Source organism: Salmo salar, chromosome ssa13, assembly GCF_905237065.1.
Source record: "Salmo salar chromosome ssa13, Ssal_v3.1, whole genome shotgun sequence".
NCBI classification, from domain to species: domain Eukaryota; kingdom Metazoa; phylum Chordata; class Actinopteri; order Salmoniformes; family Salmonidae; genus Salmo; species Salmo salar.
Window position 1 is genome coordinate 101498026 of NC_059454.1, and position 12500 is coordinate 101510525.

The 12500-nt window shown below is 48.1% G+C and overlaps 1 protein-coding gene across 5 annotated transcripts in view; it reads left to right on the top strand.

Moving 5' to 3' along the window:
• LOC106568428 (SH2 domain-containing protein 3C) overlaps positions 1–12500 on the top strand; it is a 116783-nt gene that overhangs the window by 97657 nt on the left and 6626 nt on the right. For 4 of the 5 annotated variants that reach the window (XM_045692534.1, XM_045692538.1, XM_045692536.1 and 1 more), the window contains 9 exons: positions 1998–2150; positions 2396–2673; positions 2890–3039; positions 3998–4119; positions 6891–7426; positions 8495–8610; positions 9624–9795; positions 11302–11413; positions 11697–11915. In XM_045692534.1, the coding sequence (XP_045548490.1) occupies positions 1998–2150; positions 2396–2673; positions 2890–3039; positions 3998–4119; positions 6891–7426; positions 8495–8610; positions 9624–9795; positions 11302–11413; positions 11697–11915 (1858 nt within the window). The remainder of the gene's footprint in view (positions 1–1997; positions 2151–2395; positions 2674–2889; positions 3040–3997; positions 4120–6890; positions 7427–8494; positions 8611–9623; positions 9796–11301; positions 11414–11696; positions 11916–12500) is intronic. The other variant, XM_045692535.1, reaches the window with a different exon arrangement.

Here is a 12500-nt window from a genome sequence, read left to right on the forward strand (position 1 = left end):
GGGCAAATCCAACACAACACATCACTGAGTAACTGCCTCCTTATTTTCAAGCATGGTGTTGGCTGCATCATGTCTGGGTATGCTTGACATCGGCAAATACTGTGGAGTTTTTCAGGATAAAAATAAATGGGATGGAGCTAAGCACAGGCAAAATCCTAGAGGAAACCCTGCTTCAAGTCTGCTTTACACCAGATACTGGGAGAAGAATTCACCTTTCAGCAGGACAATAACCTACAACACTAGGCCAAATCTACACTGGAGTTGCTAACCAAGAAGACAGTGAATGTTCCTGAGTGTCTGAGTTACAGTTTTGACTTAAATCTGCTTGAAAGTTGCTCTCTAGCCATGATCCCAATATTTTGACGGAGCTTGAAGAAATATGAAAAGAATAATGGGGAAATATTGCACACTCCAGGTGTGTAAAGCTCTTAGAGACTTACCCAAGAAGACTCATAGCTTTCATCGCTGCCAAATGTGTTTCTAACATGTATTGACTTAGGGAGCTGAACACTTATGCAACGACTATATTTTAGTTATTTCATTTATAGCATAAAAAAATCTACAGTACCAGTCAAAAGTTTGGACACAGCTACTCATTCAAGGGTTTTTCTTTATTTTTACAATTTTCTACATTGTGGAATAGTAGTGAAGACATCAGAACTATGAAATAACACATATGGAATCATGTAGTAACCAAAAAAGTGTTAAACGAATCAGAATGTATTTTATATTTGAGATTCTTCAAAGTAGCCACCCTTTGCCTTGATGACAGCTTTGCACACTTTTTGCATTCTCTCAACCAGCTTCACCTGAAATCCTTTTCCAACGGTCTTGAAGGAGTTCCCACATATGCTGAGCACTTCTTGGCTGTTTTTCCTTCACTCTGCGGTCCAACTCATCCCAAACCATCTCAATTAGGTTGAGGTCGGGTGATTGTGGAGGCCATGTCATCTGATGCAGCACTCAATCACTCTCCTTCCTGGTCAAATAGCTCTTACACAGCCTGGAGGTGTGTTGGGTCATTGTCCTGTTGAAAAACAAATGATAGTCCCACTAAGCACAAACCAGATGGGATGGCGTATCGCTGCAGAATGCTGTGGTAGCCATGCTGATTAAGTGTGCCTTGAATTCTAAATAAATCACTGACAGTGTCACCAGAAAGCACCATCACACCACCTCCTCCGTGCTTCACGGTGGGAACCACACAGCATATGGACTTGGTATTTTACCAAATAGGGCTATCTTCTGTATACCACCCCTACCTTGTCACAACACAACTGATTGGCTCAAACGCATTAAGAAGGAAAGAAATTCCACAAATGATCAGTTAATTGAAATGCATTCCAGGTGACTACCTCATGAAGCTGGATTAGAGAATGCCAAGAGTGTGCAAAGCTGTCATCAAGGCAAAGTGTGGCAACTTTGAAGAATCGCTAATAAATATATTTTGATTTGTTTAACACTTTTTTGTCCCAACTTTTGACTGGTGCTGTATATATATTTTGTTCTTCTACTTTGACATTACAAAGTATTTTTGTGGAGATTGTTGACAAAAGAAATACAATTAAATCCATTTTTAATCCCACTTTGTAACACAATAACATTTGAAGAAATCCAAGGGGTATGAATACTTTTGCAATGCCCTGTAACAATCCTCATAGGAAAGCTTTTTTGTATTGGCTCAACTCTTTGGATAACCAGTATGTAGCCTAGCCCCTAGATATTTTTCCTAGAAGACAACTTACAGTCAATTAAAGCCTTCATTTGATGTTACATATCTGCGACCTATAGGACTCTCAGAGTGCATAATAAATTGTCTTTGTGCCAAACTTATTTACACAGGAAAAAGGGAGCGGAGTTACCCAAATGTTATATAATAAACCTTATAACAATGTAATCATAACTTTAACGATGTTATAGAATGACCCTCATAACACTGTTATTATGAATGTACCACTGTTACTGAATAACACCCCTTCTCTTCTGTCGACCTCCAGGTGTCGGAGACGGTGGTGCTGCGAAACGGTGATTTCCTGATCCGTGATTCGCTGATAAACGTGGGTGACTATGTCCTGACGACCAGGTGGAACTACGAGGTTCTGCACTTCAAGATCACCAAGGTCCTGGTCAGGTCCAGCACTGAGTCTAAGGTATGTACTGTAACTTACATAATTTACATCATGTTGTTGGATCTAACTTTAGTGTTTTGAAGGATTTAGTTATTTTGGGGTAAAACAATTATTACAGTTTAACTATTTAAAAGTACAAAGAATCCCAGAGCATGACACATGAAAAACATTAAAAACACTTATTTCCAATTTGTTAACCACAAGTGAACACATGTCCATTTATTTAACATTGGAATGGTCCATAATGATTTTCAATTTAATTCCAGGTCCAGTACCTGTTAGAGAAAGACAGTTTCGACTCTATACCTGAGCTGATGAGGTACTACGTGGCCGGACGGCGACCTGTCTCCCAGCCCAGCGGAGCCCTGATCTACTGTCCAATCATACGCACCCTCCCCTTGCGTTACCTGGAAGCAATGTTTGCCTTAGCCAATAGCAGACATGGCCTAGCCCACTCACCATCCAGTCAGAAAGGAGCGTACATCAAGAGGCGGAGCGTGACCATGAACGACGGATTGAGCACGGACAAGCTGATACCTCACAGGTCAGAGACTAGAGGAGAGGCAGTCTTTCATAGATTGTTACCCAATCTTCTTCTTGAGATTCTTGTGTGTGTGTCTGTGTGTCTGTCTGTCTGTGTGTGTGTCTGTGTGTCTGTCTGTGTGTCTGTTTGTGTGCAGGTGTATGTATAGTATGTATGTGTGTCTCAGTGGTGTAAACCAAATGTTTCATTGCCCATTCATTCCCATTGTGTGGTCAGTGACGTGGAGTCCATCAGTCCAGTGGAACCACCAGTTCCCCCAGTCCCAGTACCAGTCCAAGTACCAGTCCAAGTACCTTCACCAATACCAGTAGCAGTACCAGTTGTTCCAAAGCCAGAAGTTGAGGCTGCTGTCGTGGGGTGCAGGTGGTGTGTGTGTGAGCCCGTTTGGGTCAGAACACTGGTGTCATAACAGAGCACTGACCCCTTCTCACTCTCACCCCCTGCCTCAGATTCACTGAGAACATGTGTATACTTTTTCTACATGGCCCTGTGTTAGCCTAGCCGCTACACCAGTCACTCTGACACTGAACTCTCTCCTTATAATGCATGTCTCTTTCCTCCTCTGCACAGCAACCAGGGCCTGAGTGTAGGAGAGATCAACCTTAACCTGGTCATAGATCTGTTTGTGTTGTCTTGTCAACTCTTTGTGCTGTCTTGTCATCTCTTTGTGTTGTCTTGTCATCTCTTTGTGTTGTCTTGTCAACTCTTTGTGCTGTCTTGTCAACTCTTTGTGCTATCTTGTCATCTCTTTGTGTTGTCTTGTCATCTCTTTGTGTTGTCTTGTCATCTCTTTGTGTTGTCTTGTCATCTCTTTGTGTTGTCTTGTCATCTCTTTGTGTTGTCTTGTCATCTCTTTGTGTTGTCTTGTCATCTCTTTGTGTTGTCTTGTCATCTATTTGTGTTGTCTTGTCATCTCTTTGTGCTGTCTTGTCATCTCTTTGTGTTGTCTTGTCATCTCTTTGTGTTGTCTTGTCAACTCTTTGTGCCTTCTTGTAACTGATATAGTTATTGTCTTGCCAAACAGTTGGTTATAAGAGTTGGTTATGCATCACAAACAGGTCTGGGACCAGGCTAAGTGTTTTACCTCTTCTCAGTAGACCAATCGGGTAAAATGTTCACCTCTTCTCAGTAGACCAATCGGGTAAAATGTTCACCTCTTCTCAGGAGACCAATTGTGCAAAATGTATAGCTGGCACTTCATTTATGAGATTATTTGATTTGGAGCTTTGCCAAACTTGCTCGATTGAGACGTATGGTTCAGACCATGGACCCACAGCCGTCGTAAAAACAGAGGGAAAATGAGTGTGTTTGTTGGTGTTTGCAGCTCCTCTATTATTCACAACCACAAAGACGCCATGAGGAACTGTGCTCTGAGTATGGACCTCATCCAGGAGTATCGCCGTCCTCCTGTAGGGGAGACACCTCTCTCCCCAGCCTACAGCCACAGTGAGTCCTTTCTATGGAGATTATTGAATTATTAAGAGATTATTGAGATGATAGATAATTCACTGAGATTATTGCATACTGTGTGGGTTTGGTGGTCCTTTTGATTGAGCCTTTCTGGAGAGCCAGATGGGAACTTTTGGGGGTTTGCACTTTTGGAATTGTCCATTGGGCCAATTGCACCATGCACTCTCAATCAATCAAGCGCAGCTGAAGTACATTGAGTGTAGAAAACATTAAGAACCGCTTCCTAATATTGAGTTGCACCCCCTCTTTTGCCCTCAGAACAGCCTCAATTCGTTGGGGCATGGACTCTACAAATCAAATCAAAGTTTATTTGTCACGCGTGCCGAATACAACAGGTGTAGACCTTACAGTGAAATGCTTACTTACAGGCTCTAACCAATAGTGCAAAAAAGGTGTTAGGTGAACATTAGGTAAGTAAAGAAATAAAACAACAATAAAAAGACAGGCTATATACAGTAGCGAGGCTATAAAAGTAGCGAGGCTACATACAGACACCGGTTAGTCAGGCTGATTGAGGTAGTATGTACATGTAGATATGGTTAAAGTGAATATGCATATATGATAAAAAGAGAGTAGCAGTAGTGTAAAAAGAGGGTTTGGGGGGGGGGGGCACACAATGCAAATAGTCCGGGTAGCCATTTGATTACCTGTTCAGGAGTCTTATGGCTTGGGGGTAAAAACTGTTGAGAAGCCTTTTTGTCCTAGACTTGGCACTCTGGTACCGCTTGCCATGCGGTAGTATAGAGAACAGTCTATGACTGGGGTGGCTGGGGTCTTTGACAATTTTTAGGGCTTTCCTCTGACATCACCTGGTGTAGAGGTCCTGGATGGCAGGCAGCTTAGCCCCAGTGATGTACTGGGCCGTACGCACTGCCCTCTGTAGTGCCTTGCGGTCAGAGGCCGAGCAATTGCCGGACCAGGCAGTGATGCAACCAGTCAGGATGCTCTCGATGTTGCAGCTGTAGAACCTTTTGAGGATCTCAGGACCCATGCCAAATCTTTTTAGTTTCCTGAGGGGAATAGGCTTTGTCGTGCCCTCTTCACGACTGTCTTGGTGTGTTTGGACCTTTCTAGTTTGTTGGTGATGTGGACACCAAGGAACTTGAAGCTGTCAACCTGCTCCACTACAGCCCCATCTATGAGAATGCGGGCATGCTCGGTCCTCCTTTTCCTTTAGTCCACAATCATCTCCTTAGTCTTGGTCACGTTGAGGGATAGGTTGTTATTCTGGTACCACACGGCCAGGTCTCTGACCTCCTCCCTATAGGCTGTCTCGTCGTTGTCTGTTGTGTCGTCTGCAAACTTAATGATGGTGTTGGAGTCGTGCCTGGCCATGCAGTCGTGGGTGAACAGGGAGTACAGGAGGGGACTGAGCACGCACCCCTGGGGAGCTCCAGTGTGGAGGATCAGCGTGGCAGATGTGTTGCTACCTACCCTCACCACCTGGGGGCGGCCCGTCAGGAAGTCCAGGATCCAGTTGCAAAGGGAGGTGTTTAGTCCCAGGATCCTTAGCTTAGTGATGAGCTTTGAGGGTACTATGGTGTTGAACGCTGAGCTGTAGTCAATGAATAGCATTCTCACATAAGTGTTCCTTTTGTCCAGGTGGGAAAGGGCAGTGTGGAGTGCAATAGAGATTGCATCATCTGTGGATCTATTTGGGCGGTATGCAAATTGGGTCTAGGGTTTCTGGGATAATGGTGTTGATGTGAGCCATTACCAACCTTTCAAAGCACTTCATGGCTACGGACGTGAGTGCTGCGGGTCTGTAGTCATTTAGGCAGGTTGCCTTTGTGTTCTTGGGCACAGGGACTATGGTGGTCTGCTTGAAACATGTTGGGATTACAGACTCAATCAGGGAAAATGTCAGTGAAGACACCTGCCAGTTGGTTAGCACCTGCACGGAGCACACGTCCTGGTAATCCGTCTGGCCCCGCAGCCTTGTGTATGTTGAACTGTTTAAAGGTCTTACTCACGTCGGCTACGGAGAGCGTGATGCTCTCATGCATGCCTCAGTGTTGCTTGCCTCGAAGCGAGCATAGAAGTGATTTAGCTCGTCTGGTAGTCTCGTGTCACTGGGCAGCTCGCGGCTGTGCTTCTCTTTGTAGTCTGTAATAGTTTGCAAGCCCTGCCACATCCAACGAGCGTCGGAGCCGGTGTAGTATGATTCAATCTTAGCCCTGTATTGACTCTTTGCCTGTTTGATGGTTCGTTGCAGGGCATAGCAGGTTTTCTTGTAAGGTCTTGAAAGGTCTTGAAAGCGTTCCATAGGGATGCTGGCCCATGTTGACTCCAATGCTTCCCACAGTTGTATCAAGTTGGCTGGATGTCCTTTGGGTAGTGGACCATTCTTATTACACTCGGGAAACTGTTGAGCATGAAAACCTAGCATCGTTGCAGTTCTTGACCCACTCAAACTGGTGCGACTGGCACCTACTACCATACCCCGTTCAAAGGCACTTAAATATTTTGTCTTGCCCATTCACCTTCTGAATGGTACACATACACAATCCATGTGTCAATTGTCTCAAGGCTAAAACATCATTCTTTAACCTGTCTCCTCCCCTTCATCTACACTGATTGGTGGATTTAACAAGTGACATCAATAAGGGATCATAGCTTTCACCTGGATTCACCTGGTCCAGGTGTTCTTAATGTTTTGTACACTCAGTGTATTTGTAAGAAAACCAATACTATTTGTGAACCCAGGTCTGGAATTTACATGTGTAACCCTGTGCTTCGCTGTCCAGTCCACAGACACAGAACCCAGTCAGGGGTTAGAGATCTGGCAGTGGTGCCCACCTCGCCAGTCCTGAGACACTCCAGCGACCCCCAGCTCAGCCCTGGCTCCAACAACAACCTACCCGACATGCTAGCAGCCAGCTCCCACTCCACCCCGGCCCACTGCTCCTACGAAACCCCAGCAGATGGCTCCGAGACGGGGGGCAGCTACTGCGACTTACGGCCCACCCCGGCCCTCTGTCCTAAGGCTCCCTGTGCCGCCGGCATGCCCCCCACACCTCCCACTAAGAGCTACGTGGAGAGGCTGCGTGTGGAGGAGGGCCGAGGGCCTGCCCCAGGGAGGGAGGATGGGGCTGGAGAAGAGGCGTTCATCGCCCCCCTGGTGGAGACAGCCTCCTCCTTCAGACCAGGGAAGTACATCTCTCCCCTGATGCCCCAGGAGAACAAGCCCTTAGAGATGAGCATTCTGAAGAGGGTTAAAGAGCTTCTGGCGGAGGTGGACGTTAGGACGGCTGCTAAACACATCACCATGACTGACTGCACGGTATGGACACCGCGCACATACAGGACATATAGAGAGACACGGGCACAAACACACAGACAGAAACACATACACGCAATACGCATATACCATCCACTCTTTATTATAGCTAGAGCCCATATGTTAAACAGAAGCAGGCTAACGGTATTTCATTGTCCCTGGGAACGTAACTCGGTGATGTCACTAATCCCTAATGAGTGTTGCTCAATGAACTGCTGTTGACAGTGGAGCAGCAGAGAGCAGATAGGTTAATACAGGGATGACTATGCTATCCTAGGGCTGGGCGATATTGAACTCCTGTTGACAGTGGAGCAGCAGAGAGCAGATAGGTTAATACAGGGATGACTATGCTATCCTAGGGCTGGGCGATATTGAACTCCTGTTGACAGTAGAGCAGCAGAGAGCAGAGAGGTCAATACAGGGATGACTATGCTATCCTAGGGCTGGGCGATATTGCCAAAATATTATATCATGGTATTTAGAAATTACAATAAACCCTTTCTTCCTCACTCCCTCTTCTCACCTCTCCAAATTTCCTCCCTCCCCCTCTCCTCTCTCTCCATTTTCTCCCTCCCCCTCTCCTCTCTCCATTTCCTCACTCCCTGTCTTCTCTCTCCATTTCCTCCCTCCCTCCCCCCTTTTCTCTCTCTCCATTCCCCCCTCTGCTCTCTCTACATTTCCATCTCTCTCTCCCTCCCCCTCTCCTCTCTTTTCTCTCTCCATTTCCTCCCTCTCCTCTCCTCTCTTTTCTCTCAACATTTCCTCCCTCCCCCTCTCCTCTCTCCACCTCTCTCCATTTCCTCCGTCTTTTCTCTCTCAATTTCCTGCCTCCCTCTCCTCTCTCTCTATTTCCTCCCTCTCCTCTCTTCTCTCTCTACATTTCCTCCCTCCCCCTCTCCACCTCTTTCTCCATTTCCTCCCTCTCCACCTCTCTCTCCATTTCCTCCCTCTCCTCTCTCTCCATTTCTTCCCTCTCTCTCTCCATTTCCTCACTCTTCTCTCTCTCCATTTGCTCCCTCCCTTCTTCCTCCCTCCCCCTGTGTTGTGCTCCCTCCCTCTGTCTGGGTGAAGGTTGCTAGGATACTGGGTGTTACCGAGGAGATGCAGAGGATGATGGGAGTGGGCTCAGGACTGGAGTTGTTGACTCTTCCTCACGGACACCAGCTGAGACTGGACCTACTGGAGCGGTAAGGGTTCGGGTGGTAAGGGTTCAGGTGGTAAGGGTTCAGGTGGTAAGGGTTCAGGTGGTAAGGGTTCAGGTGGTAAGGGTTTGGGTGGTAAGGGTTCAGGTGGTAAGGGTTCAGGTGGTAAGGGTTCAGGTGGTAAGGGTTCGGGTGGTAAGGGTTTGGGTGGTAAGGGTTCGGGTGGTAAGGGTTCGGGCGGTAAGGGTTCGGGCGGTAAGGGTTCGGGCGGTAAGGGTTCAGGCGGTAAGGGTTCAGGCGGTAAGGGTTCGGGCGGTAAGGGTTCAGGTGGTAAGGGTTCAGGTGGTAAGGGTTCAGGCGGTAAGGGTTCGGGCGGTAAGGGTTCGGGCGGTAAGGGTTCAGGCGGTAAGGGTTCGGGTGGTAAGGGTTCAGGTGGTAAGGGTTCAGGTGGTAAGGGTTCAGGTGGTAAGGGTTCGGGTGGTAAGGGTTCAGGTGGTAAGGGTTCGGGTGGTAAGGGTTCAGGTGGTAAGGGTTCAGGTGGTAAGGGTTCAGGTGGTAAGGGTTCAGGGGTTAAGGGTTCGGGTGGTAAGGGTTCAGGTGGTAAGGGTTCGGGTGGTAAGGGTTCGGGTGGTAAGAGTTCGGGTGGTAAGGGTTCAGGGGTTAAGGGTTCGGGTGGTAAGGGTTCAGGGGTTAAGGGTTCAGGGGTTAAGGGTTCGGGTGGTAAGGGGTCAGGGGTTAAGGGTTCGGGTGGTAAGGGGTCAGGGTTTAAGGGTTCGGGTGGTAAGGGGTCAGGCGTTAAGGGTTCGGGCGGTAAGGGTTCGGGTGGTAAGGGTTCGGGTGGTAAGGGGTCAGGGGTTAAGGGGTCAGGGGTTAAGGGTTCGGGCGGTAAGGGTTCAGGTGGTAAGGGTTACGGTTGTGGTTGAGGCTAGGGTTAGAGTTGAACCGGAATGTCGACATGAAGCCAGGGTTAGGAGTAGGGTTGTGGTTGATGCTGTTCTCATCCTATTCTTCCTTGTCTCATCCCTCTCCCCTCCTCCTCCTCCTCTCCTTCTCCTCAGGTTCTATACTATGTCTATAATGACAGCTGTGGACCTGCTGGGCTGTACAGGCAGTAAAGAGGAGAGGGCTGCTCTGCTCCATAAGACCATCCAGCTGGCTGCTGAACTCAAGAGCAACCTGGGGAACATGTTTGGCTTCGCCGCTGTGATGAGAGCACTGGAACTACCACAGGTATGGACCAACCATGTACAGATACACACACACACACACACACACACACACACACACACACACACACACACACACACACACACACACACACACACACACACGTACACGTACACACACACACACACACACACACACACACACACACACACACACATACACACACACACACACACACACACACACGTACACACACACGTACACACACACACACACACATGCAGTAATACACACACAGTAATACACACACATACAAAACCAAATGTCGGTAGAGGTACATCATTATCTATATGATATATTGTCACATGCTGTTATATATCTCTCTTTCTCTTCTCTTTCGTCTCTCTGTCTCTCCTCTCTTCTCTTCTCTTTCGTCTCTCTGTGTCTCTCTCTCCTCTCTTCTCTTTCGTCTCTCTGTGTCTCTCTCTCTCCTCTCTTCTCTTTCGTCTCTCTGTCTCTCTCTCTCCTCTCTTCTCTTTCGTCTCTCTGTCTCTCTCTCTTCTCTTCTCTTTCGTCTCTCTGTGTCTCTCTCTCTCCTCTCTTCTCTTTCGTCTCTCTGTCTCTCTCTCTCTTCTCTTCTCTTTCGTCTCTCTGTGTCTCTCTCTCTCCTCTCTTCTCTTTCGTCTCTCTGTCTCTCTCTCTCCTCTCTTCTCTTTCGTCTCTCTGTGTCTCTCTCTCTCCTCTCTTCTCTTTCGTCTCTCTGTCTCTCTCTCTCCTCTCTTCTCTTTCGTCTCTCTGTCTCTCTCTCTCTTCTCTTCTCTTTCGTCTCTCTGTGTCTCTCTCTCCTCTCTTCTCTTTCGTCTCTCTGTGTCTCTCTCTCCTCTCTTCTCTTTCGTCTCTCTGTCTCTCTCTCCTCTCTTCTCTTTCGTCTCTCTGTCTCTCTCTCTCTCTCCTCTCTTCTCTTTCGTCTCTGTCTCTCTCTCTCCTCTCTTCTCTTTCGTCTCTCTGTCTCTCTCTCTCCTCTCTTCTCTTTCGTCTCTCTGTCTCTCTCTCTCTTCTCTTCTCTTTCGTCTCTCTGTGTCTCTCTCTCCTCTCTTCTCTTTCGTCTCTCTGTGTCTCTCTCTCCTCTCTTCTCTTTCGTCTCTCTGTCTCTCTCTCTCCTCTCTTCTCTTTCGTCTCTCTGTGTCTCTCTCTCTCCTCTCTTCTCTTTCGTCTCTCTGTCTCTCTCTCTCCTCTCTTCTCTTTCGTCTCTCTGTCTCTCTCTCTCTTCTCTTCTCTTTCGTCTCTCTGTGTCTCTCTCTCCTCTCTTCTCTTTCGTCTCTCTGTGTCTCTCTCTCCTCTCTTCTCTTTCGTCTCTCTGTCTCTCTCTCTCCTCTCTTCTCTTTCGTCTCTCTGTGTCTCTCTCTCTCCTCTCTTCTCTTTCGTCTCTCTGTCTCTCTCTCTCTCTCCTCTCTTCTCTTTCGTCTCTGTGTCTCTCTCTCTCCTCTCTTCTCTTTCGTCTCTCTGTCTCTCTCTCCTCTCTTCTCTTTCGTCTCTCTGTGTCTCTCTCTCTCCGTCTCTCTCTCTCAGATCTCTCGTCTGGAGCAGACGTGGAGGACGTTACGTCAGAGACACACAGAGGGAGCCATCCTCTATGAGAAGAAGCTCAAGCCGTTCATGAAGAACATGAATGATGGCAAAGGTATGGAGCTGGAGGATGTGTGTGTTTCTGTGTGTGTTTCTGTGTGTGTTTCTGTGTGTTTCTGTGTGTGTTTCTGTGTGTGTTACCGTGTGTGTTTCCGTGTGTGTTTCTGTGTGTGTTTCTGTGTGTGTTACTGTGTGTGTCACTGTGTGTATTACTGTGTGTATTACTGTGTGTGCTACTGTGTGTGTTTCTGTGTGCGTTGTGTGTTTGACTTGCACAGGACACTGGTATGTGTGTTTCTCTCTCTGTGTCAGTGTGTCTCTCTCTGTGTGTGTTCCAGAGAGCACTGTGCTGTCCAACACCACCTTCCCTCATGTGGTTCCTCTGCTGTCTCTGCTGGAGAGGAGTGTGGCTGTGGGGGAGGGGCCAGGGGCGGGGATAGAATCCTGGGAGAAAGTGGAGGCGGGGGTTGACGTGGTGATGTCACACCTGGAGGCGGCCCGGACCATCGCTCACCATGGGGGGTTGTACCGCACCAACGCTGAGACCAAACTACAGGGTAAGGCCTGGGGGAGTGTGTCTGTGTGTGTACTCGCTGTGCTGGGGGAGCGTGTGTGTGTGTGTACTCGCTGTGCTGGGGGAGCGTGTGTGTGTGTGTACTCGCTGTGCTGGGGGAGCGTGTGTGTATGTGTACTCGCTGTGTGTACTCACTGTGCTTGGGGAGCGTGTGTGTGTGTGTACTCGCTGTGCTGGGGGAGCGTGTGTGTGTGTGTACTCGCTGTGCTGGGGGAGCGTGTGTGTGTGTGTACTCGCTGTGCTGGGGGAGCGTGTGTGTATGTGTACTCGCTGTGTGTACTCACTGTGCTTGGGGAGCGTGTGTGTATGTGTACTCGCTGTGTGTACTCACTGTGCTGGGGGAGTGTGTGTGTGTGTGTGTACTCGCTGTGCTGGGGGAGCGTGTGTGTGTGTGTACTCGCTGTGTGTACTCACTGTGCTGGGGGAGTGTGTGTGTGTGTGTACTCGCTGTGCTGGGGGAGCGTGTGTGTGTGTGTACTCGCTGTGTGTACTCACTGTGCTGGGGGAGTGTGTGTGTGTGTGTGTGTGTACTCGCTGTGCTGGGGGAGTGTGTGTGTGTGTGTGTGTA